General features: G+C 37.7%; 2 protein-coding genes across 12 annotated transcripts in view; one reads left to right on the forward strand and one right to left on the reverse strand.

Moving 5' to 3' along the window:
• Positions 1–50: 50 nt before the first annotated feature.
• Positions 51–22,677, forward strand: AKNAD1 (AKNA domain containing 1). 11 transcript variants are annotated; one of them, XM_089516536.1, is made up of 18 exons: positions 428–1,050; positions 3,438–3,624; positions 4,665–4,744; positions 5,724–6,861; positions 7,269–7,328; positions 9,365–9,506; positions 9,642–9,760; positions 9,866–9,925; positions 10,467–10,600; positions 11,711–11,867; positions 12,369–12,526; positions 14,519–14,622; positions 14,816–14,951; positions 15,547–15,647; positions 18,628–18,750; positions 21,077–21,161; positions 21,598–21,745; positions 21,902–22,677. In XM_089516536.1, the coding sequence occupies exons 4-18, from the start codon at positions 5,842–5,844 to the stop codon at positions 22,049–22,051; spliced, it is 2,697 nt and encodes an 898-aa protein (XP_089372662.1). In that variant the 5' UTR covers positions 428–1,050; positions 3,438–3,624; positions 4,665–4,744; positions 5,724–5,841; the 3' UTR covers positions 22,052–22,677. The 11 variants fall into 11 exon arrangements, with proteins under 11 accessions (XP_089372665.1, XP_089372667.1, XP_089372659.1 ...); XM_089516539.1 differs by lacking the exons at positions 428–1,050; positions 4,665–4,744 and adding an exon at positions 51–190 and having other exon boundaries at positions 3,596–3,624; XM_089516533.1 differs by lacking the exons at positions 428–1,050; positions 4,665–4,744 and adding an exon at positions 191–394.
• The window catches only part of STXBP3 (syntaxin binding protein 3), a 42,462-nt gene continuing 40,523 nt past the window's right edge, over positions 22,671–24,609 (reverse strand). The window contains exon 19 of the mRNA XM_089516543.1: positions 22,671–23,552. Within this exon, the coding sequence (XP_089372669.1) occupies positions 23,455–23,552 (98 nt within the window). The 3' untranslated portion in view covers positions 22,671–23,454. The remainder of the gene's footprint in view (positions 23,553–24,609) is intronic.

The raw sequence follows: 24,609 nt of genomic DNA on the forward strand, positions 1-24,609 counted from the left end.
CTACCCCTACTCCTCCTCACGCGCATCTTTCGCATTGGCCAATAGGAAGACGAGGAGGAGGAGAGGCTGGAAAAAGGCCCGATGCTGAACTCGGTCCAGCGCTGTTGGGAGTCACGTGTGCCGTTTCTCGGATCGTGATTGGGCGGGAGGTGGTTGCCTCGCCCCCTCCCTTCGAGGGACGTGAGGGACGGTGTCTTTTGGGGTTTTTTCACCCCTTCTTTTATGTTACTCGCCTTTGAGGCGACTATGCCTCAAAATGGCCGCCCTCTGCATTGGACCAGTTCTGTTCAAAAGGAAGGTTGCCATTGCCTTCCCAAAGCTGAGAGAGAGTGTGTGAATCCCATCTTGAGAGAAATAAAAGAGGGAGAGAAATGCCACTAATAAATGATAATAAGTAATAACACTACAGAATTAAACGCAGGTTGGCATCGCCTTTAACTGCTGTGGAATCCTGGGATATGTAGTTCTTTGTGGCTCTCTGACAGGGAAGGTTGAATAGCTCACAAAACTACAAGCCCCAGAATCCCACAGCATGGAGCCATATAAATAACATTATTATTATAAAATAATAAGAGGTTTAAATCTTATCCCTCGACACTGAAGAGGCCATATGTATGTCAATTCTTCAACGTACATGGAAAATATTAACCCATGTGTGTAAGGCTTCCAAAATGCTTCCAGCCAAAGGTGTGGCCCTCAGGTAAAAGGTTGTGCCCCCCCATGCCATGCCCCAAGTTAGAGCCAAAAGACAGTTGAGAATAATTATCACTGCCAGCTTGGCAATAAGTCCAATTACATGTTTATGGCAGAAAAGGCGGCGATGGGAACACGCCTGTGATTCTCACTCGGCTCCTGGAATGTGTTTATCACAAAGACTGTTAACCATCAAAAGAAGCCTTTATGTTGAATAGACGAAACGGTGCACCTGGCGCATGGGTGCAGCTAACTGCAGTAGAAGATATTAAATGCTCAGCAGGCCTCACGGACTCCGGAAACCAGAAGCTACCTTTCCTCATTAGCAATGTGGGACATGCAGCACTCCTCTTGCTAGTAAGGGTTCAGACTAAGCAGCCATATCTGAATGGGTGTCCCCCATTAAGCATGTGAAACACTGATCAGACTGGGACCATCACACATGAATGAGGGAAACTCTCTCCATTTAAATCCATATACCCCCAGCAAGAGGATAAAGAAATGAGGAAGGCTTCCATCAGTGCTAACTAAATCGGGGTGTCTCCCTTTTTAAAACTTGGGAAGTGGAGGCTGCTAATTTTGTAGGATATCTAAATCTCACCCACCCCTGTGCAATGGTCCTGATTTACAGTGGAGTCTTACATGCCTTATTGCTTGTTGTTGTTGTGTTGTTGTGTGCCTTCCCACTTAGGGCAACCCAAAGACAAACCTGTCACATGGTTTTCGTGGCAGGATTTGTCCACACGGTTCTTGCCTTTGACTTCCCTTGAGGCTGAGAAAGTGTGAGTTGCCCAAGGTCACCAAGTGGGTTTACGTGGCTGAGCCACGTGGAATTTAATCCAACGCTCAAGCTACTACTGCTAGCTCTCTCTTACATGCTTCCTTGGTAGTTAAAATAATTCTTCTGAACTGCCCACTGTGTAGTGTACTTGATAGCATACTGCTTAATTCAGATAGACACGTCTTACTTCTAATGCTCGGCTTGTGTATGCATGAATTCTTAGGCTCCATTAAATGTGCATCCTGTCACACTTAGGGTGCATCCACACTGCAGAAATAATCCAGTTTGACACTACTTTAACTGCCATGGCTCAGTGTATGGAACTCTAGCATTTGTAGTTAGTTGTGGCACCAGAGCTTTGTGACAGTGAAGGCTAGATGTTTCCCAAAACTACAGTTCCCATAATCCCATAGCATTGAGCCATGGCAGGTAAAGTGGTGTCAAACTGCATTATTTCTGCAGTGCGAATGCAGCCAAAGTGTAGTTACCATGACAATATATGAAAGCAGTAGTTTACATCCTTTCCCTTCTTGCATCTCACCAGTCATTCTAGCAAACAACCAGAATTCCACCATGATAAAAACAAAGACCTTATTGTTGATAAAGTCATTTATACGTTTACTGGCTCTTTATTGTTATATTCATTATTTATATTCAGTTTTAAGGACATAAACTTTGCAATAGAAATGTGAGAATGAATACAACACAAATAAAAATAATAATTTAGTTAGTAGTTGAAAATTGTAAGAATACCTTTCAGCTGCTTGCTTTATGATGACCACTTTAATATAGTTTCCAAAGAGGCAGCTATGTCCGCTTGTTTCAGCAATATTGTTTGATTTGATTTGATTTATATCCTGCTTTTTTGCAGAACCTCTCAAAGTCCTATGGAGCTTTAAAGGCAAATACATTTATTATAACATGAAGACTTTGTGGATTGTAGCCCCCTTCATAAAATGCACATGGACTCCAGTTTGGAGGTCAAGGGCCTCTCATTGCTGATCCTTTTCTTCAGTGCAACAAGAAGAGTCATGCACTGCTTATAAGTAGCACAGAAAGGTGATGGGGTGACTTCTTCATATCCCATAGGTTACAGGATCATTTCTTCATATCACATAGTTACTTAGGTCCACCATGAGTCTTCGGCGCTTCTAATGTCAGTACAGCCTTTTACCAAATAGAAGCTGGTAAAACACATACATACACACAACTAAGCTTTTACTTTCAAGTAGGCTGAAACACTCCAGATCTGTCATGATCAGCTTGCACAGGATGTTACAAAACGTGCCTCTGCTTGAACCTTCTCAGGTGCCGGAGGGGAGGTTTTTAAGATGATGTTTCTTGCTTGGGCATTCCATTAGATCATTGAACTTAACCTAATTCTCAGTGCTGGCAGAAGCTGGCCTTCTCTGTGCATAAGAGCCCTTTACCAAAAAATTGTAATTGCCCAAAATATAACAGGAAATAATTATGAAAAAAACCATACTTTTAGGGAATTTTCAAATCTGGACAGAAATGACAATGATCTCATTGCACTGAAGTCCCTGCTTAACTCTGCCTACATAATATCCCTGGAAGTTGCCCATCTTGATAATTCATACAGCTTTCAAGATGCAAATGTTTGATCCTGGTCTTAGGAAGCAATCCCAGATGGTGACCATTATATTAGTAAATAATTAATTTGCATGGACTTTGATGTATAAATAATTAAAAGTCCCTGTGGCACAGGTAGAATAAATGTGTTTATAAAAAAGGAGCTATCAAGAAGTCTACAGTTCAGTGCTAAATACTGTACTTTCAAAATTCCAAGTGAAAACAAAAGTTAGGTGTTAAATGAGAGCAGGCTCAGTTTGACTTTCCCATGAAGGGTGTTTGTTTTTTTACTCTATATTGCCTTTGTGAAACTAGAATAATAAACAGCAAGGTGTGTGGTTGCAACTATAAAATTACTGTGCTTTTCCAGCTCTGTTCAAGATAAGGTTACAGCTGATGTAATTAAATATGCCTACTTGAAAAGACAGCCCCTGTATCTGGTTTAGAGTTTAAACAGTTTGGTAGTAGACAACACAATGCTGTGTAAGAATTTTTAGCTCATTTGCTCTGACTTTACTGGTTGCCTAGGAAATCAGCCAAACATTTGCCTGCAGTATGTAAGTATAAGAGTGGATTGTTGATGTAGCTATTTATCTTTTCTGTAGAGTATTGTTTCTGGGTTTTGTTTATGCAGTGAAAAACAAGTGAGATTGTGTGACCAGAATGAGAGCACTGAAAGAAAGATCAGTGTGTAAGATGTAAGCCTTGAAATAAAAATATTGGGAGTAGTATTTAAAGTTTGTCTGTTGTTTACATCTCAATTAACAGAGGGTGTGTAACAAGGTGTAACCTAGATCCCAAACCAGCTCAGACTGTTGTCATGTACATTTGTTTTTGGAACCAATTAAAATTTGTGGGTTCACACATCTGGGAAAGTTGGAAATGTTGCCAAGAAATTTATAAAAAGTAATGTGCTATACTATGCATAACTATTCATAAATAAATCCCACTGAATTTAGGGATTCTTGCTTCACCATAAATGTTATACCATGGCATCACAATCCCAATCATGTTTACTTGCACCTAAGTATCACTAGATTCAATTGAACATAGTTTTTAGGAAATTTGGTCAAGGTTACTCCCTGAGAATTAGGTTCAGTTGATTTAGTGATACTTAGGGACTATGGTAAAGGTTGTAGGCCTAAATGCCTTAAAGGCACTAAATCCTGTCTAATCCTGAAAGCTAAGCAAGGTCAGCTCTGGTTAGTACTTGGTTGGACGAGCACCAATAAGTCCCAGATGCTGTAGGAATGGGGAAGGAATGGCAAAAACCACCTCTAAATCTTAGGTTCCTTGCCTAAGAAAACCCTATAAGATTAACTAATTGATAGGAAACTTGAAGATGTACACTCACGCGCACATGCACATACATACCCACATACACATGGTCAAGGTGTTCAAGTCTTCATTGCCTAAAGCACAGCTGGATTTCAAATATTATGGATCATCATAAAGTATACCACTTTACTTCTCCCGAAGATGTCTTTTATATTTTGATCCTTGCTTGTTTTTGAGAATATTGACCTGGATTCTAAGACAGTAGATGAAGGAAAATTTCCTGCCTCCTCTTCTCCCTTACTGTCCCTTGTCTCTACAGAAGTCTGAGAAGGGGTCCTCTGCACAAGGCAGGAGTCATCTCAGATCAGGCTTGGATCTTAAGACAACTAAATCACATAGGTTTGTGGAATGAATTTCCCAACCACTTCTCCCTTCCCTCAGAAGTCCCACACAGTGTATCCCACTATCAGAAGGCCCACAACTATGTTTTAAAGAAAACTGTAAGTGGATGTAGAGAGGACATTATTTTCTTTTAATTACAATCTTAAATTCTCATAGGATTCAAACTTTCTTCCATAAAAGAGACATTAAACAATCTCAGAAGTTAAAAATGCTTGACATCTAAATTTGAAGGTGAATTTGCAACAGCTGAAATTAGAAATAGAAAAATGTAATATGTGTGTATGTGCATGTATATTTCTAAGCCGCAGCAATCAAAAACATGTGAATTAGTTGTTATGGATTACAGTATAAGATATTCACTGAGGTGCTGCTTTTACTGAAGATAAGGAAAACATTATTTTAAATATATATACAGTGCAAACAAGGAAATTATACTTTTAGGTAAAGGATTGTGCTAATTGAAAGCACAGAAGAGAGCCAGTGTGGTATAATGATTTGAGCTGTGGACTACAGTTTGGGCAAACCATATTTTCTCAGTCTCATAGAAATGCAAAGGCAAACCTCTCTGAAAAAAATCTTGCCAAGAAAACCCTGTGATAGGCTTGCCTTAGGGTCCCCATAATTCAGAAAGGACTCAAAGACACACAGCAACAAATGAAAAGCAACGACCCCATTAATTTTCATTAATCTCGACGAAATAGTGGCTCTCATATGCATACATTGGCATGCATATTATTAATACCTATAACCATCTCCAGCCATTTAAATAGTTAGTTAAAATGCAGCTGTTGGTTAATATAATTTTCTGTTGGCTCAAGTTAGAATTTAGTCACTCAGTAGGGCCCATTGCATGCATTTTAATGGGAATGTTAGATGAACACAGAAAGGAGGTTTAGTTGAGAAATATTAGTTTAATTGTGCTGTTATTCATTGTTCATATGTATATAAAGTGTATGTGTTATCTCAAATCTTACAGAATTTGAATGCCAACATTCAGCGGACGACGTGGACTATGATCAAAATACGATGAGTAGGTATTATAGATAAGAACAGTCTGACTGTATGAAAACTAAGTGAACAATACATTATTTGGTATGCTTTACTCTGAGAACAATACTGATGACGAGCAAGAAGATTTGCCTTATGATGGGGATCTACAAAATAGATATCAACACAACTGTGACTCACAAAACCTGGAAGATTTTCATTCTGTAGAAAATGCCTCTCAAAATGTTTTCACCTTGACATCTTCCTGTATGAGCTCTTGTCCGCAAGAAAAACCAGATCTCAAAACACAGCTGCCCCGAAAGAAAATAAATCTGTCATCTCTGTCAAGGAAAAATGACATGGAATTTACTATGACAACAGGGAATGAATTACCAACTTGGGATGTTACTAGTTCAGGAAGAAATCAACATATCTCCAACACAAAAATTTCAGATGTCCTTTTACGTCATTTTCCTATAGAGGATTTAGCAAGTCCATGCCATTTAATTGATTCTGAGACAATACCAGAAATATCATTTACTGAAAGTTTTGATGAAACTATCATAAATAAAATTAAGAGTTCAGAAAATGCAAGGATATCTTTGCCAACAGAAGAGGGGGGAAATAATCTTGAACAAAAATTAAGATGTGAATCAGATGGAAGGAGTTGGGATTTCATCCAAATTGAGCAGTTTCCAGTAGATGATAGTGTTAATCCCAATTGTGAGATAAAAGACTGCAAAGAAAATAATTTGCAATTTGTAGCTCAGAAAGAACTCACAATTAATGAAGAGTTAAGTTACACTTCAACCACAAAAGATGAATATCAAGAACAAAAGTACTTCATGGAAATCAATGGGTCTCCTCATAATCATAAATACAGTCAACGTCAGGTTCATTATCAGCTTCCGGATTTCTCTAAGATTGCTCCTAAGGTTAAAATACCCAAAGGAAATAGTAACAACAAACCAAATCCTATAATTAAAAGAAATAAATATTCCCCAAATTTGTTTGGTAAATCAACAATTGTGAAAGATGTTCTAGAAGCAATGAATTCTTTGGAATCTGTGGCAGTCAAGAATCAAGAGGAGGAAATGAGAATAGCTGAACTTGACCAACAGCTAGAGGTAGATAAGAGATAATCTTGGTTGTATTTAATTGAATTGTAATGTACTTTTCTCTTTGCACCTTTAGAAGCAATCTCTATGGGTAGAGTTTTCCAGACACAGGCTTAAATTGTAATTTATACTTTTTCTAAATTTCAGTTAAATGTCAGGAATATTCTTCTGGAATCCTTTTCTAGTCTCTCTGTCAAAAAGTTTTCCCTGGCTAATCTCTTATTTTCTTCACAGCTCTTGAACTCTTGGGTTACATTCTGTTGAATATAGATTTATGCTATCCTGCTTGAATTTTAATGAATAGCCTGTGTAACACAGCCAAACCAGTAGGTATGGGATGACTTTGAGAGGAAATAGCTTATTTTAGATTTTAATGTGTATTATTGTTCTCTTTATTATATTTGCTGAAATCATAGATGCTGACAAAACACGCTGAGGCTCAGAATCATATTGATCATCTTAGGTTTAATGCTAAGGTACGTTTCTTGGAATATAAAATCAGATGCATTGTTTCAAAGGCCCTTTTTCTTAGCCCAAAATATTGTATGTGGTATTAACTGCATTGTATAATGTGCCTTCTCATATACTGTTGTTTATAAACCTACCTACTTTATTTATTTATTTATGTTAATGTATATGATGCACAATTTCTTTAAAATCAAATGCACTGGACCCAGTTTTTTGTTTTTGGTTTTTTTTTTTTTTTTGGAGTGGAGGTGGGGGAATACAATTGGCAATTGTATAAGCATTGCTTTAGTCCATCATCAACTATGAATATTACTAATTTTTCTTCCAGACCAACTCCCACTCTTAACATTTTGAGTTATAGTCTCAGCTTGCCTTGAATCCTCAAGGTGTTGTTAGTTAAGGCTGAGTCACTCCCTAGTAAGGAAACAACCATGTATGGTTTAATTGCAAGTGAGAGAGCTGAACTGAACTGGATGGGAAAACAGGAAGGTTCTCAGTGTTGTCCAACTGACTTCTTTAGTGCAAAATTAAAATAAATTTGAAGCGAATCGCTATAGTTTATACATATTCCATCTCCACGATTCCTGTCCAGCAGAGTATCTGTTTGCAGTGTCCATGGTGCTGGCACTAGGGACAGATCGGGGTTTTCTCTGATGAACCAATTGCCTCTCTGCCGTATTGTCTCCATGTTAAGATGACAGTGGTAGGCTCAGACCTGCTGCAAAGAACACCAGATTAATTAATCTAGGGAATTTCAGCATCTACGTCAAGAGTACCTCGCCAAAGAGAGCTCATAACTATGGAAACTATGGGACTGTCACAGTTTGCCTTCAGCCCAATGAGAGGTCCATTTTTGATCGGGGTGGAAAGACAGTGCAATGTGTGATGGGGAAGAGAGTGTTCTTTCATTCCATTGCCATGGTGACATCCTTGTGAGCTGTTGAGTTATAGTGGTTCTGCCTTCTGCAGTGAAGAGCCTTCCCTGGGAGGATGATGAAATCACAGGTTTCCTGTTGACATGGGTGGTGCTCCTGTCAAAGCTCTAGCTGCTCTGTGGGATGCTGAAAAGACTCAGGCTGTTGCCATAATCACTCCTAATTATCTTATTTTGTCCGTCTGAACTTGCCTAGCTAGTTGTAACAGTGACCTGGAAATAATGAGGCCAGCTAGAAGATGGCTAGAATGTTGGTAGCACAAAATTCATGCTGATCTACCCAAATATATATAGAAGCACACTATTGTGTCTGTTCTATGTTATTGTGATGTTGGTAAAGAGATAGAACATCGCATCTTTAGGGTGTTGTCCATCTGTGTACTCTTGGATTTAACAGATTGTCTGGGTGTATTTCAGGCTGGGCTTTTGTACAGAGCTTGCTTTGGACACTGTGATTGATAACCTATGGTAGGAGAGGGACAGTACAAATTCAACCTTACAGATTCTAATAGAGCCACATGGCTGGGAGTGGGGAGCACATAGTGGTTGTTCTTCTGTCTACTTCATACAATACCATTTCCAGAAGATGTTGAAACTATTGAGTCCCATAATGCATACACTTTGGGGAACCTGCATATATGTTTCTATCTTATCCCCTGTGTATGTCTGAGAAATAATTCAGAGATCTGAGGAATGGTTCCCTCAGTATGCTAAGGACACACACCATTGTTCGTTGTTATTCCTCTAAAGATAAGCAACAGCAGTATTATTCTCCTGTCTTTTGAATGCAGTTTTAAAATATTCCTATTTATTATATTTTATATACATATTTTGCCCTGTTTGTCCTGGAATTTCTTTGTAAAGGGCAGTGTATTTAAATAATATAATATAATATAAATCTTGAACATAGAATCATAGAATCGTAGAGTTGGAAGAGACCACAAGGGCCATCCAGTCCAACTCCCTGCCATGCAGGAAATCACAATCAAAGCATCCCCGACAGATGGCCATTGTTTGTTTAATGTCCTATTTCTGACTTCTTAATGCTGGAGAAGGGAAGGGAGTAGGAAGATTTTGTACTTGACAGTTAATTGTTATATGCTTTAACAGATACTCCCAAGATCAAATTCTCATAGAACAAGCCTTGGCATTAAAGAAGAAAGTTCTGGGATAGCTTCTGAGTTGTCAGTAGTTCCACATATAACTGTTCCTGTGAAGCCCATGCTTTATTCCTCCCAATCACCTATTTCAGGTAATTCAAATGAATTATTCAAATAATTATTTGCTACTATTTTATAGGCTTGTCACTATGCCCTACAAACTCTTTTCAGCTAAGGAAGTAATGCTGAACAAGAAACCATATGTCTTTTTAAATTATTTTTTGTAGAACTGCAACCTGGAGAAATGCACTCACCTTTACCTGATGCAGCAAGACTGCAAAAAGCAACAGAGGAAAGAAAGCTTTCTGAAATGTTAAAGGAACAGACTGAAGAGCTAAAAGCAAAAGTAATATGAGATACTTGTATTTTAAGCCTTCTTTTTGTTAATGAAACACATTTTGCTGATGTCACAGCTGAAAGTCAAAATGACAGGCATTCTTTTATCTTAAAGGTGGAAATATTTTCTAAATGTATGACAGAAGATGTATTGCCAGCTGAAGAACACCGTCAGGTTAGTGCATTTCTGGATATTATTTTGAAAAAGGTTAACATGATAATCCATCACGTTAAATGAAATGTTGGACTGCCTGCACTTCCTCTGAAGCACAAATGGAAGTCATCTGTATAAAGTTCACCTGTGCGGGAAGTTCATCTGTATAAAGAAGAAGACATAGAGCCTGACTAGAGCAAGAATGTTCAAGTGCAATTCCTTCATAAGACATGTATTAAGTTAAACAAAAGCAACATTTATCTGCTGAAATGAAGAGAGAAAATATGATTGACTTTGAGGAATAGGTTCCATCTGTTGAATCTAGCACTTTCTTTGTTTTGTCAGCATCTAACATTGGGGTTCAGTTTAAAAGGTTAGTGTAATCTAATTTAGCCGTTAGTTTTGTCTAATTCATGTCACACCTATTGCTATGGCATATTTAAAGGACAGCATTGAATAAACTATCTGTCTCTAGTAATATTATCATTTGTCACATACTATACATCGTAAAACTGCCAAATAACAGCAAAGTTATGTCTTCACGTTATATTTCCTTGTGTAGCTTTTAAAGCTTTTGAAAGGGCAGCTGGATCAACTGGAACAGAATTACTTAACCACGAAGGAGAAATATTGTGTTCTACGTCTTCAAAATTTCAAGCATTCCTCAACAAGCTTTGTAGAATTTGATCCTGACAGGTCAAGCTTTATTTTTAAAAATAATACATAATGTACAGTAGCTGTTAACAAAAGTGTATTTACAGCATTCTTACTATTGCTATTCTGTAAGTACTGTATGTGCTTGAAACAATGAAGTCTACTTAGAACAATGGTGCTTACCTCCAGATAAGTGGGCAGCCTACATTTAAAAAGCATTGAGTATGTAAATTTCTAACACTTATGGATTTTTTCATATTTCAGGTGTCCATGTGGAAATCCTCACAAATATTGGGCAGTGATGTAGACTTGAGTCAATTGACTTGGACTTAAGTCAGACCTAAGTCACTGCAGTGACTTGATTTTGACTTGACTCAGAAAAAAATGACACACTGACTCAACTTGAGACTTGTATATTTTTAGTGACTGTCGTGCTGGTGTCATTCACTTAGAGCAGCAGACAAGACCTGCCCTCAAAGTGTGGGGCACATTTCTTGAACAGCAAATATGTTAGGCAATGGGTTCAATGTGGAAGGATCCTTCTAAAGCTTTAGAAGACTCCTGTGATGTGCACTGGGATCAGGCTGCCAAGCAGACACCAACCTCATGCCCATTACCTAACATACTTGCTCAATAGACATGTAAATATGTATCTGTGCCTAATGTGGGTGAGTATATGTAGTTTTCTGGTGCGTTGTCACACATGCAGAGCTTTTGGTATCTGCCTCTGATTTTAAATAATAGGAGACCTCATCTACGTTTCAGTTTCCAACATTGTTGAGGATATACAGAGAGAGAGAGAGAAAGCCATCCTTCCATGTTCATGGGGTATCCGTTCCAGACCACCACCACCCCGCGAAAATGGAAATTCATATATATTCAAAGCCCATTGATTACACACACACACATGCATGCACATTTAGCACAGAAGCTTGGGTAACTAGTGGTTCTTGGTCAGTGTTTTAGTGATTAGTGCAAGGGGAAGATCCAATGATATTCAGCAAATATTAAACATGAAATATTTTAAACAGAATTACTTGGTTTTCGCTATTTCATATATTTCACATTTTGTTGTATCCATAATACTATAATGAAGGAAAGAGTAAATATTATATATCAGAACTTAACTTTTTATCTTGTAATTGGATTTAGGAAAGTGGAAGGAGAAATATTTAAGCTTGGGATGCTGCTTGATGATATCAAAGAGAATATTGATAAGACTTGCAATCCACATTCTACACCTTTCGTCATACCATCTTCATTTGCTTCCTTTAAACCTGTATCTTCTTCTTATTCAGGCTGTTCTGAGGTAAACTATTACTCTCCAGTAAAGAACAAATTGTTGTTTTTAATCACATCCTTTTAATTGAGATAGTGAGACACCACTCAAAAATAATTGTGTTCATTGCTGCAGTTGATTATAAGGAGGGTGAAAGAAGAGATGAAGAAGCACAGGACTCTTTAGTCCAGAGGAGCAAAGAAATTATTAACATGCACAGTCACTGAAGCTTTGCAACTGAATTCCTTTTATTTAATTGGGGGAATCATTATAAAATCATGGCCTTTTCAATTATGAATCACAGTAATTCTCTGTGAGCCTGATCTTTTGGCTGGATATAACGTGCAGAGTTGATTTTGTAAATGAAAATGGTGACGTTGTCCCTGAACTTTCAAAGGTTATTGATGAACCATCAGATTAATCACTGTGCAGTGAGCACTCTCCATATCATTTGGTTGTTCTGAATGTAGCAGTTCTTCTGTAGGTCACATATTGTGTTTTATTTATCCCCTGTATGGTTCATTCATACAGAGTCCTGTAGTTTCACGCATTAGCAACTCTCCTCAAAAGACTGCTGTAGGAGCGCATAATAAAAATGAAAAATATGGAGAGAACAGAGGCCATTGTATGGAAGAGAAGACATCTCAGCAACCTAATCAAAGTAGTGGGTGCCATCTCTTCCAGCCACAGTAAGTGTTAAACTTGATGACATTCATTGAAGATTTAAAAGACAAACAAACCATAATGCGGTACCCTTTGGCTCTGGTTAAATAAGGCATAGGTGAAGTGTGGTCCCCCTCTGATCTAGGCCATTTTTGTGGTCCACCATCTTCCTTATGTGCCCTTGTCAAAAAACCAACAACCCAATTTTAGACAAAAAATACATTTTCTGTTCCTGGAAGCCTCCAGGAGTATCAGTTCGGCAAACAAATGAGATGCAAGGCTCCACAGTATGCCCCCGCTCCAGCTCCACAGCATGTCCCCCACTCTACCCCTACATATTTTCATGGCTTATGCAGCCTGGAAAATTGGCCCTGCCCTGGTCCCTCCAGTGTTATCCATCCTTGGTTTAAACAATAATCTAAACCATGGTTTAGCCAGTGGTGTCATGGTAAATGTTGAAGTATAGACCCTCAGCGTGAGAGTCTCTATAGTCCTACAGAGTATGCAGAAATGCAAGTGGCTGTGTTAATAGAAATAAGATTCTAAGAGTTTTCATTACTTCCAAGAGCAGGTCTTTTATAAAGCTGATGGGTCTTGCCAGTTTAAGACCAAGCCATCCCCAAATACTTTGGATTACAAGAGGGAAATTCACAACAATACACTGTTTTTGGGGAAATCAGTTTCCTCTCCAGCTTCTGTGGGGATTGATGCAAAACTCAGAGGGAACAGAAGATTCCACAATGACATCATAGTTACTACTCATCAGAAGTCCTGGGGCTTTGAACCTAGGAACCCCAGTTGCACTATACCACTTGACTTAGCAAGCACAAAGCAAGAGTTTTCTTAGAAACATTCAAGCTACACTTAGTGAATGCCTTCTAACCCAGAATTGGAAAGTGGGTATCTATTCCTGCTGTCAAAGAAAACACTACAATTAAAAAAATACTGGCTGAATTTTATACATTTCTTGAAAATATAGAAAGGTATTTTCCAGGAATAGGGTTTCATGTGGCTGGGGGATCCATGTGCTACTAGAGACAGCAAAAAAAGAAAGGCAACTATAAGGGGTCTTGATATCATACTGTCAGCTTAATGTCACACTCTCAGCAACATCAAATCCACTTCCCACACCAGTTCCCACACTGCTAGTTACCAATGGAAATAATTTGAATTATGCCAGGTAATACATCAAAGCCAAAGTCATTCTCCATGGAAACATTGCAGTTATGTCCTGAAAAAACTGAATCTTAATTTGGAACTATTACCAATGCTATCTCTGATACTTTTTGAAGCAGTCATGTACAATCTGTTGTGCTGATGAGAGCGATAGTAAGAAAGTAACAGTTCAAGGGAAGTACTGAAAATCAAACTGCAGATTGTTAATGAGGTTTTCAAACCTGGATCAGTCTCAAATTGATTTTAAAGAGGAGATTATTGTGTTCTAATACTGACAACTTAGTAGAACTAATGTAGATTTTTCACAGCTACACCCTTCAGATTGGAGAGGTCAAGCTGTCTGTCGGAATTAGACAGATTAATGAAAAAAGAATGGGAAACACATACTAACTGCAGCCAGTTGAGATAATATTATGCACTTCTCTTCCAGAAAGGGCTAGTGCTTAATTATTTTTAGTTTTAAAAAGACAGAGGATATGATAGTAGTTCATTTTTATGTTGCATAGAATTATACTGGTTATAAATTGTGGTATCGGTTTTTTGTAATTTTACTTTTCTTTATATATTTGTTAACTGTGAATAGATTAATGGTGATTTGGAAGTGCATTTAGTAATTGTTATAAAGATAATTTAAAGTTTAAAGTTAACCTTTAACTTGTTAGGTTCTCAAAAAATTCCAGCTTTTAGATTGCTCATCTTCAAGATTATAGAGAAATACTTCAGCAGTTGATTACAAAAACAATAAAGTCTTAGGGACAAGAGGGGTGACATTGGTATTCACTTTGCTAGATGCTGATCCCTCATGGCATACATTGTGCCAAATCTTCATTTTCTTTCATCAGAAATTTAAGTTACTGGGAAATGAGATCTCCACCTCCAGCCAATCCATGCAATACAAATAATGCTGAATCCACTACTGTTGGTCTCACTACATCAAAAGAACAAGGTAGACCAAGATAAATATGGAATTGCATGTGCTTTAATAAATAATTGAAAAATTGTATGTAAAATAATGATTGTTAATTATTCCAAAATTCAATAAGCTAATTAAAAAATTAAAAATTAATGAAGGGGGAGATGAAATAATTCTAATAGAAATAAACCACTAATCAATGTTTCCCATGTAAAATTTCTCACAGGAAGCCCTGCTTATCCTTCAGATTATGATTTTCTTGAAGGATGGGGAAATTCTTCGAAGGAACATAATATTATTATACATCCTAGACTGAAAATACAATTATCAAGTAAACAGACATGTTCCTGTTCTCCCAATAGGTTTGTATGTATACCACTACACCTAAACTAAGTACAAGTGCAGTATTCATATTGTGAACTGAAGAAACAGACCAATATTCATTGTATACTTTATAAATGCAGGCCAGAACCCTGCTGGTGACACATTCTGGTCTAACCTTCCATTTTGCCAGCATATATCTTTGTTCAGTTGTTGTGGAAGCAGGTATCCAGTGTATCTTTGTACAATATTCCCATTCATGCACAGCTTGAAGGGGGGCAAGGAACTCTAATCTCCTATGCAGCTGCACAGCCCAGATAAAGAAATAGCAGGAGGTCGGAGAGGGCAACAGCTGGTCCCTTTTCCAGGTTGTGTGAGTGCAGCCAGATGCTCCCTGGGAATTCTCAGAAAAAAACCCAAACCCATCACAGATTTGGTCATTGGGATTTTATAGGGGAGCATAAGGCCCCTCCACCATCTATTAAACATGAACTTGGCTTTAAGATGCAATTGTGTGCTAATATGTCCTAAAGCAAGTACCACTGAACACGTTAGGATTTATTTCTGAGTAGGTATGTATTGGATTGCACTGTTAATCACCTTCATACTAACTGTAGTCTTCTGTTTTTAATGCAGAAATAAAAAAACGGAGTACAGTAAAACAAACAGAGAAAAAACAGATTGTGAACGATTCTCCATCTTCTTGGAAGGAAAAGCAGCAGATTTTGATTTATCAGGTACTTAGTTTCACTAATATTCAAATAGGTAACATATCTTATTTGGATTTTTTAAAATTAAGTTTTATCAAATAACAAACTTATAAACAATAGAAATAACAGACCTTGGGAATGAGGAAAAATAATTTCCACCCAAAAATACATTCCTTCAAAGTTGTAAAAAGATCCAGAAAGGGAAATATAGATCATTTTGCCACAGTTGGTTGGTCAGTGTCCAAGATGTCCTTCCAAAAACCAGCTTGGTATGAAGGTGGAGCAAAATGAGATATATTAAAAACAGACCAATCCTCAATGAATGTGCGTGCCTTTTTATGTCCGGATCTGTTCTTGAAGGAATAGGAAAGTTTTTCTGACAACCATCTGTCCCAGACCTTTTCCCACTAGTTTTCATGTAACAAATTCCCCATCTTCCAGCATCTCTCAATTTCAGTTTTAGCAGCAGAGATTAGGGATATGATGAGTCACCAGTGTTTTAGATGACTATTGGCTTTGCTGAACATCGATAACAATAATAACGACGGACAAAATTTCACTGGTTGTTTTATAATGTCAGATATCTGCATCAGTATTGCATTCCAAAAAGCATTGATCCTAGGACATTTGAGCCACATGTGTGTGTAAGAACCTTGAGCCTTACAGTCTCTCCAACAGTATGGTGAAACATTTTTCAATAGCTTTGCGAGTTTCACAGGGGTTTAATACCATTTGTATGCTGCTTTTAAAGCACTCTCCTTTGTAGCTGCTGATCTTGATTTATATATGGAGAAGGACCAGATGCTTGCCCAGGTTTTCTCTAATATATCCATATTTAAATCTAACTGCCAAGTTATTCTGGCAGAATGATTTTTACCATAAGTGGACTTTATTAGGTTTTTGTATATAGTGGCTGCACCCCCCTTGAATTGTCCCTTATCTATACAGATGGATTCATAAAAAGTTGGGGTTCTAGAACTATAACTTTTTAGCAGGATGTGGTTGCAAAAGGAGAGGATTTGCAATATTTGAAGCCAAGTGGGATTGGCTTGTCTCAAGGCAATGAACAAACTATCAGGAGATCTCAGCTTTCCCGCATCAAATAAGTCCATTATTATTATTATTAACCTTTATTTATAAAGCGCTGTAAATGTACACAGCGCTGTACATACAATCTTTTTAATTAGACGGTTCCCTGCCCTCAGGCTTACAATCTAAAAAGACATGACATAAAAGGAGAAGGGAAAGGTGCTGGGGCTAGTAGGCTAATACATATAAAGTACATAGCAATACAAGAAATGGTTTGATAAAACAGGCACCAAAAGAACATCAAATAGCAAGTGACAATTATGCAGTGCCTGGGAATGCTTCTCTGAACAGGATGGTCTTCAACTCTGTTTTGAAACTGGTTAAAGAAGTGATGGCTCTTGCTCGCGGGGGAAGAAGGTTCCAGGAGTGAGGGGCAGCAAGTGAAAAGGGGCGAATCCGGGATGGGGCAGAGGAAATCCTGGGCTGGGACAGCAGACCTTGACTACCAGAACAGAGGGCCTGAGTGGGAAGGTGAGGAGAAAGAAGGTCTGATAAGTAAGGAGGGGCCAGCCCATGGACGGCTTTAAACGTCGACAGCAGGAGCTTACACTGAATGCGGAAAGGGAGGGGGAGCCAGTGAAAGGATGCCAGCACAGGAAAGATATGGTCACAGCAGTGGGCAGATGTGATAATGCGTGCAGCTGAATGCTGGACAGACATTAAAGGACGGAGCTGAGAAAGAGGAAGCCCAGCTAGGAGGTCGTTACAGTAATCGAGTCGTGAGAACTTGATTAAAGTAGAACCATTATTCTATATATTCCACATTTTTTCCAATTTCTGAAGAAGGCTAATCTATCTCTCTCATAAAAGCTGGGGTGCACTAAAAAGGACAGATAGGTGAGGGATTAGGGACAATTAAGTGCACCCATTGTTTCCATATGAGAATGGAATTGTTGAGGAATGGATTATGTATGTGTCTCAACTTCCTTTGAGCCTTCATAGAAAAGAGATTAAGATCGGTTAAATGACTATCTTCTAGTTCCATATGAACTCATTTAGTGGAATGTGATTCTATGACAAATTGGTAGAATTGGTTCAGTTGAAAAGCATGAAAATATGTCTTGAGTTCAGGAATCGCTGGTCCACCTTCCTTAGCGTTGGTGAATAGGGCTGTATTGGGAAATCTATTTTTTTTTACCTTGGAATATAAAATTGATAATTATTTTTTGTGAAACCTTAAATTTATGTGGGGCTGGACTAATAGGGTATCTTACTTAGAATTTAAACAGCTATGTGCTAACTATCCAACATCACACCAGTAAAATACAGTCAAAGTTTAATTTATGCCAGAGTTCAGTCTCACAATTTAACTTCTGTTGCAAGGATGACACTTGAAATATATTAAATCAAAACAGATGAATGTGATCTGAGAGTATATTTCTTTCACTACTGAGTATATGTATCCAGACAGATACAAGTTTTTTTTTAAAAAAAATGAATTCATTCTATGAGCCTTACTCAGTGAAAACCACTTAATTCTTTTCATAACAGCACTTACATCTTTATTCCTTGAAACTTTTAAAGAAGAGCTTCTTAAACAAGAACTTACTGCATTTTGTAAAGTACATCAGGGTAACAAATCTATAAAATCTAGACCCTCATTCAAAAGTATCTACTTTTGAGTAGATGAGGAAGCCATAAACTTTTGTTTTAACCCTGAGCAATAACCTTATATTGTTATCCATTTGGAAGTATAGAAACAAAGTTCATGGCATTACTGTGTGGCTACCAATAGTATTTTATGGCTCAATCAATATGTTTGTGCTGGTACTTTGGTGGTTCCAGTTACTTAAAATAAATGTGTCAAATTGTCACAGATTTTAATTGGGTCATGCAAAGGTTAAATATGTTAAGCAATCATATCTGAAAGTTGAGATATGTATAATGTTTTAATTTATGTAACATGTGTGTGAATTAGATAGTGATATAGAAGAGACTTCATTTTGTGATCGCCTCAACAGTTCAAGTAGTGAAACATGCCTGAAACACAGAATGAAAAATCATGGATCAACAACAGCAGCTGCAAACAAACCAAACCAAGGTTGAATATTTTTTGTACGATACTTGATGTCAAGAAGTCTGAAGATAATTAATAGTAAATTATCATTTTTATTTCTGTCTTCTTAAGGACATCCATGTGTGTAAACTTACTTGGTGTATACATTCCTTGCTGTGAGATTAGTGAGTCAGTTGAACAATCAAATACAGATCAGCGTGAGGATACGGTTATATACAATGCAGTACACTGAAAGGGATGCACATTCCAGTTAGGCAGGCAAACATCTATTCATGCCCAAACAAAAGAAAGCTTTTTGCATTTGTTCATTTAAGTGTGGTTAGATCTGGATTGGATCCCAGGCATCCAATCAAACTAGAAGTAATTGTGCTGAAGCCCTGCATTGATTTCAGTGGAGCAAGTTAGTCACAACATGACAAACTTTTGTTAAGTAGGGCTGTTCAGTATAAAGAGATGCAGGTTTGCAGAAACAATGCTGCTTGTACAGTATTTATTCTAGCCAGTACTTTCTCCAAATGAGTGTGATGGTCCTTATTTAGTGGGGGGGGGGGGGGGGGGATCTGTCAGTATCATTTCTCTTGCATTAGAATTTCCTTAAGCTTGGTTTTCTTTTGTCCTGAATATGAAGACATTTGTGAATTTTGGTAAATTCTTCAAAAACTGAGACAAAACGTTTCCCCTTTATACTTGCCAGATTCAGATAGAGTTGTTTCCAGAACAGAGTATCATATTGTACAGGGTGTTCTGTATTTGAAGGCTTGAAGTCCAGTTCTGCATTGGGGTGTACAGGATACCCCAAATCCTGTATTCCTTGACTTGTTGAGAGCGGGTGCCAGCCATGCTCCCAAAAGTCGACCACCAAGCATTTGGTACACAGTAAAATGGCACTATCATGGTTGAGTACACAAGGATTCAAACAGAGTTAAGCACTCAAAGCCATGGGCATGTTAACTTACTAAATCTGTTAGTTTCAGTTTCTACTATATTCATTTTTTCCATTTCATTTCTATCTGGAATACATTTTTCCAAATATTGGTAGTTTTATCAGAACCAGCAAAAGTGAAGTACATCCTCTAGTACATCCTTATCTAGTACAAAGGCCCATTTTCAAATTACTGTTGGACTTCAGCATTAAGTCACACATAAATGTTGAATTTTGCATTACTGTATCACATTCTCAGGTGTTCAAGGCTTGCAGTTTTCAGTTGGAAGATACGGTAGTTTCCACAAATAGTTTCAGAATACTTAAAATGGGGTACAAAAATATAGAAGTGGGTTAAGTTCTTCTTCCCTTTCTCTTTTCTCAACTTATGTTTCAGCAGCCTTAGGCCACAGGACAACTCATTACTATGCTAACAATTAAAGGCACAGTTATATCAAGGAATGTGATGAATGTGAAATTGGTATATCCTCCTCAAGATTTATTTTACTCCACCATGCATCTAATTAAATGAAGGATAATTTAGTGTTTATAAAGTCTTATTATTGCCTCTAGGTAAACTGGTATAGTTTCCTTCAAGGGAAAAACATAAAAATATACTCAGTTTAAAACAAAACAGAAGACTAAAAGGTCTGATCTAGCCCCTTTCAAATGCAGAGGACAAGGAAAGGATAGAATTTTCCAAATAATTTATCCCATTTCTTCTACTTTGCTATGCTTGCTACAGAATTCCTTAGTATTGACCCAGGACAGTTAAAGCAATCTCAAACTGGATTATTTCTGCAGTGTGTTTTGGACCTAAGTGACCATTGTGCTCAAATCCCTTGAGTTTTGCTTGATACATAAACTGTGACCTTACTTAAATGGAACTTGACCACAATTATCTGTGCTCTCACTGCCTCCCATTTAGGCTATTATGAAATGTGTTATATGAGCTGTCCTTAAAAATATTTTAGAAACTAGTTAGTGCAAAAGAGACCTGCATGATTACTGACCAGGACTTAGATCCACTAGATCCTAATATGTTTTTAGGCTCTTTTCAGAATGATTTTAAGCCATCAGATTTTTAAAAATAGTTTGGGACTAGATGATCTGAAAAACCTTCCCAATATGCTTACACACACCTTAAGAGCTTTCCAAATAAAGAAAATGATGATTGAAGCAGTCCTACAATTTAAGACCTTACAGTAAGAGACTCAAAAGCTGTTCACTACATGACCACACTTCTTTGTAAGCTTCAGTCTCCCAAGAAAGGACTATGTCATTTACTTCAAAAATAACTCCTTTCCTAATTAATTAGATGACAGCAGATGTTGCTATTACAGCGTAGAGCAGATGTCTGGTACTGAGATCAGGTATGTGCCTATTTATTAGTATATTCCTTATTAATTACCGTTTTTGAAATTTCAGCTTCTTCACAAAAGGCAGATACTGTGCTTCAAAGAATTTATGCAGATAAACAACCAGAAGAGTTTATAGACAGACTGTGTGACAGGTAAAGTATAGCATCAGTATAGGTTATAATTCCATGTGTAACTTTGCCTTTCTCTTTGCAGCAATGTAAAAAACGTTAACCTCCAAAGTAAAAGCAAACCATTTGTTGGGTGGGTTTTTCAGGCTATGTGGCTGTGTTCTGGAAGAATTTATTCCTGATATTTTGTCAGCATCTGTGAATGCCAGCCGCAGATGTTGGTGAAACATCAGGAATAAACTCTTCCAGAACACAGCCACATAGCCTGAAAAACCCACAAAAAATTATTGATGTCGGCCATGAAAGCCTTTGACTTCACATAAAAACAAACCCTTGTGACCTTTGATTAAGCATTTTCATGTGTGCGTGTAGAGAATCTGTTACCTTCCTCAAGGTATTAAACTTGGAATGCAATATTGGTAGGTTTTTATCTTCACAAAATGAATGCTTTATTTTCTAGACAAAATCTACATATCCCAGAAACCCACTATTCAAGGACACATGACCCCATTATCCTTTCACCACAGTACCTAGGTCCTAGGAGTATCTATGGAAGGAAGTCAATGAGTAAAGTGAGGAGGAGGCACACAGAGGACACAAATACCAAGGTAAGAGACAGCCTTGTACCTACAGGAACTGTGCTGTCAATCATTCAACAGCGCTGTGTAAATTTACAGAGCTTTATAAATAAAGGTTAATAATAATAATAATAATAATAATAATAATAATAATAATAATAATTTTCAATATTTTTGTCCTAACAGATATTAAGTTCCACTTTGGATCATGTTATACAGACTGCAAACAGCTTGAAGAAAACTTCAGAACATATGATGCAAGTGGTTTCAGAAGATTTAGCCAAGGCCAAAATTCAGACATTGTCAAGTGTCACGGGTAGCCAGCATTGTATATGAACATATGTTATGAAAACAATCAAAACTATGTCCAGGGGAGGGGGAGTGTTACTTGTCATAATGGTGTAGTTTTGCATATCATTGAAGCAGACTGCCAACTCTTTAATTTTTCCAGTAGCTGAATGTTGGATATAACCTACTATTACTGAAGCTGTTTGGCTTACGTACTGTAAGGAACTCTGAGTACATTCAGGCATTATTCTTCTTGGTTTTTTTCAAGAAAAAAGCCCCCAACATCTTTCATTATTACTTTCCTCATGCCTAAAGCAAACCATCAAAAGAAAAGAGGTTCCTGTTCACATGAACAAGAACCCTGGAAAATCAATCTACACACAACTATGCCAGTGAGTCGAAGAAAACATAAGAGTAATGCCTGGCTGGACAGGATAGTAGTTGTAAACACTTTAGAAACAGCCTCAGATTTATGCTCCTCCCCATCTCATCACTCTCCATCCTCCTGGCAACCATAAAGGATGATGAGAAGAACTACATCTGGAAAAGATTAGTAATGCATGTAGTTTTACAAGCTGAGGGAGGAAGACGAGTTAACTATTTCCTTGCACTCCATTATCTTTTAGAGCAATCTGGGAAAAGCACTTAAAACAATTCAGACAGCAAATTCTTCAGAGTTTTTTTATTGAAGGTAAAATGTTTAGTACTTTCATGATTACCTTTACCCATATACCACAGAAAGATCCATGCAGTTCCAAACACATAACCAATACTTGTCTCCAATTTCTCAATAAAAGGTTTACCTTATATTTTGTACCTCATTGCAAGTGCTTCTTCCCATTCCATTAAATTTTGTACTTGAACGTATTGCAGTTGCGAAATTGTGCTATACATTTATATTTACAACTTTTCTTCTATGCTTTTAGGTTTGTGGCCCTTTTATAACAGTATCTTTAGAAATAAACATGTTTCGTAGATAGAAAGTTTGCATGTTATTATTGAAAACTCATTAACATATATACAGACATGTTTTCCAAGTTCTAGCATACTGTCTTCCTTAATTAACATCCTCTACATTAAACACATCACAGCAAAATGCCACCTATAGCCAATTACATTAATATAAAACACAAGTTGTCACATACATTTCTTCACTGTTATGTTTCGCCTCCCTCCCCAACAAAAAAGCAGCAGATTTCAAATTATAAAAAAAAACCCAGTCCCAAATATAACACTAATTTATAAAATATGTACATAGGGCACAATCCAATTCAAGCTAAACATGTAAGTCCCACTGATTTCAATGTAGAATGTATAAAGATATTTAACATTTCTTTGCCTGAAATAAATGGAACTTAAAATTAACATGGGCTAGATTGTGTCCATATTTATATTATGTGTTCTTTATATCTTTGTTAAGCACATCTGAAAATCCTTGAGGATTATAACTCCTATTCATTCTTAAAATACACGGTATCCTTCGATTTTGCTATGGTAAGTGCTTTTATATCATCCAGTAGTCTTCTGGGTGTGATGATATGAGTGGAACCTGTATTTTTTTTAAAAAAAAGTAATATTTAAAGAATGGTGATAATGAACATTAGTCAATAAAATTTGAAAATGAAAACACACTTTTTTTGTATAACATATTGTACGCTGTCCAACCCCCACCCCAGGGCAGCATCAGACCTGTCCATACACAGATCCAGAGGATCTGTCTTGACCTCAGGCTAAGCAGCCTTTACCCTGGATAATTTACCACTGGTTTTCTGCAGTGTGGATGCAGCCAATGTGATACAGAGATCACCTATTCAAAGTCAAATTGACTCTGATGTCCGATCATAGGGTTTTCTTAGCAAGAGTTATTCAGAGGAGTCTGCCCTCCTCTAACAATGACTTGTACAAAATCACTTGAGGAGCTTCAGGTGGCAGTGGCAAGCCCTGAGTGCCAGACCACTTCTCCCTCCCCTGCTAACTCCTTCCTTGGATTGACTTCCAGGCAGGTTTTTGGAATCTTTGGCACAGCAGAGACAGAACTGGCCAGCATAATTCTGGGACTGACTTCCATCAGCAAAGAGGCAAAGTGTTGGTGCAACCCTCTTGTTAACTCCTTCCCTAGCTTGATTTCCATCAACTGAAGGGTGTGTGTGTGATGGCAGTAACAAGTCCCAAGCACCAGTGCAAATTCTTCCTGGTGAGAACACACCAGCTAACACTTCTGAAGGAAAGAGCAGAATCACTGCATCCAAAGTAGGAAGAAAACATGCCTGGAGCCTTGCTGCTGCAGCCTCTGCTACTGCCCTGGGACTACTCAGTTTGGCTGCAGTCAATCGCAGGTAATTTAAAATACTTACTAAAACATCCACAGTTTTTATAATCCATGGGGGTTCTGGACCAAAGGCCCCCCACAGATACCGAGGGCCCAGTGTAACTGAAATTACTATGTGCTCCATGATTTGTTGGAGAAACAATTTTGTGCATACATGCTCACTCATTCGCCCCATTTCACATTACTCCTTCTCAAATAGGGGTGGGTAAAGTGCAGCCTGCAGGGAAAATGTAGCCCTTTGGGGCTTTTTTTTTTTTTTTTTTTTTTTTTTTGGTAT

The sequence above is a fragment of the Sceloporus occidentalis genome, unplaced genomic scaffold, assembly GCF_023333645.1.
Source record: "Sceloporus occidentalis isolate IW3139 unplaced genomic scaffold, rSceOcc1.0.p SCAF_3, whole genome shotgun sequence".
NCBI classification, from domain to species: Eukaryota; Metazoa; Chordata; class Lepidosauria; order Squamata; family Phrynosomatidae; genus Sceloporus; species Sceloporus occidentalis.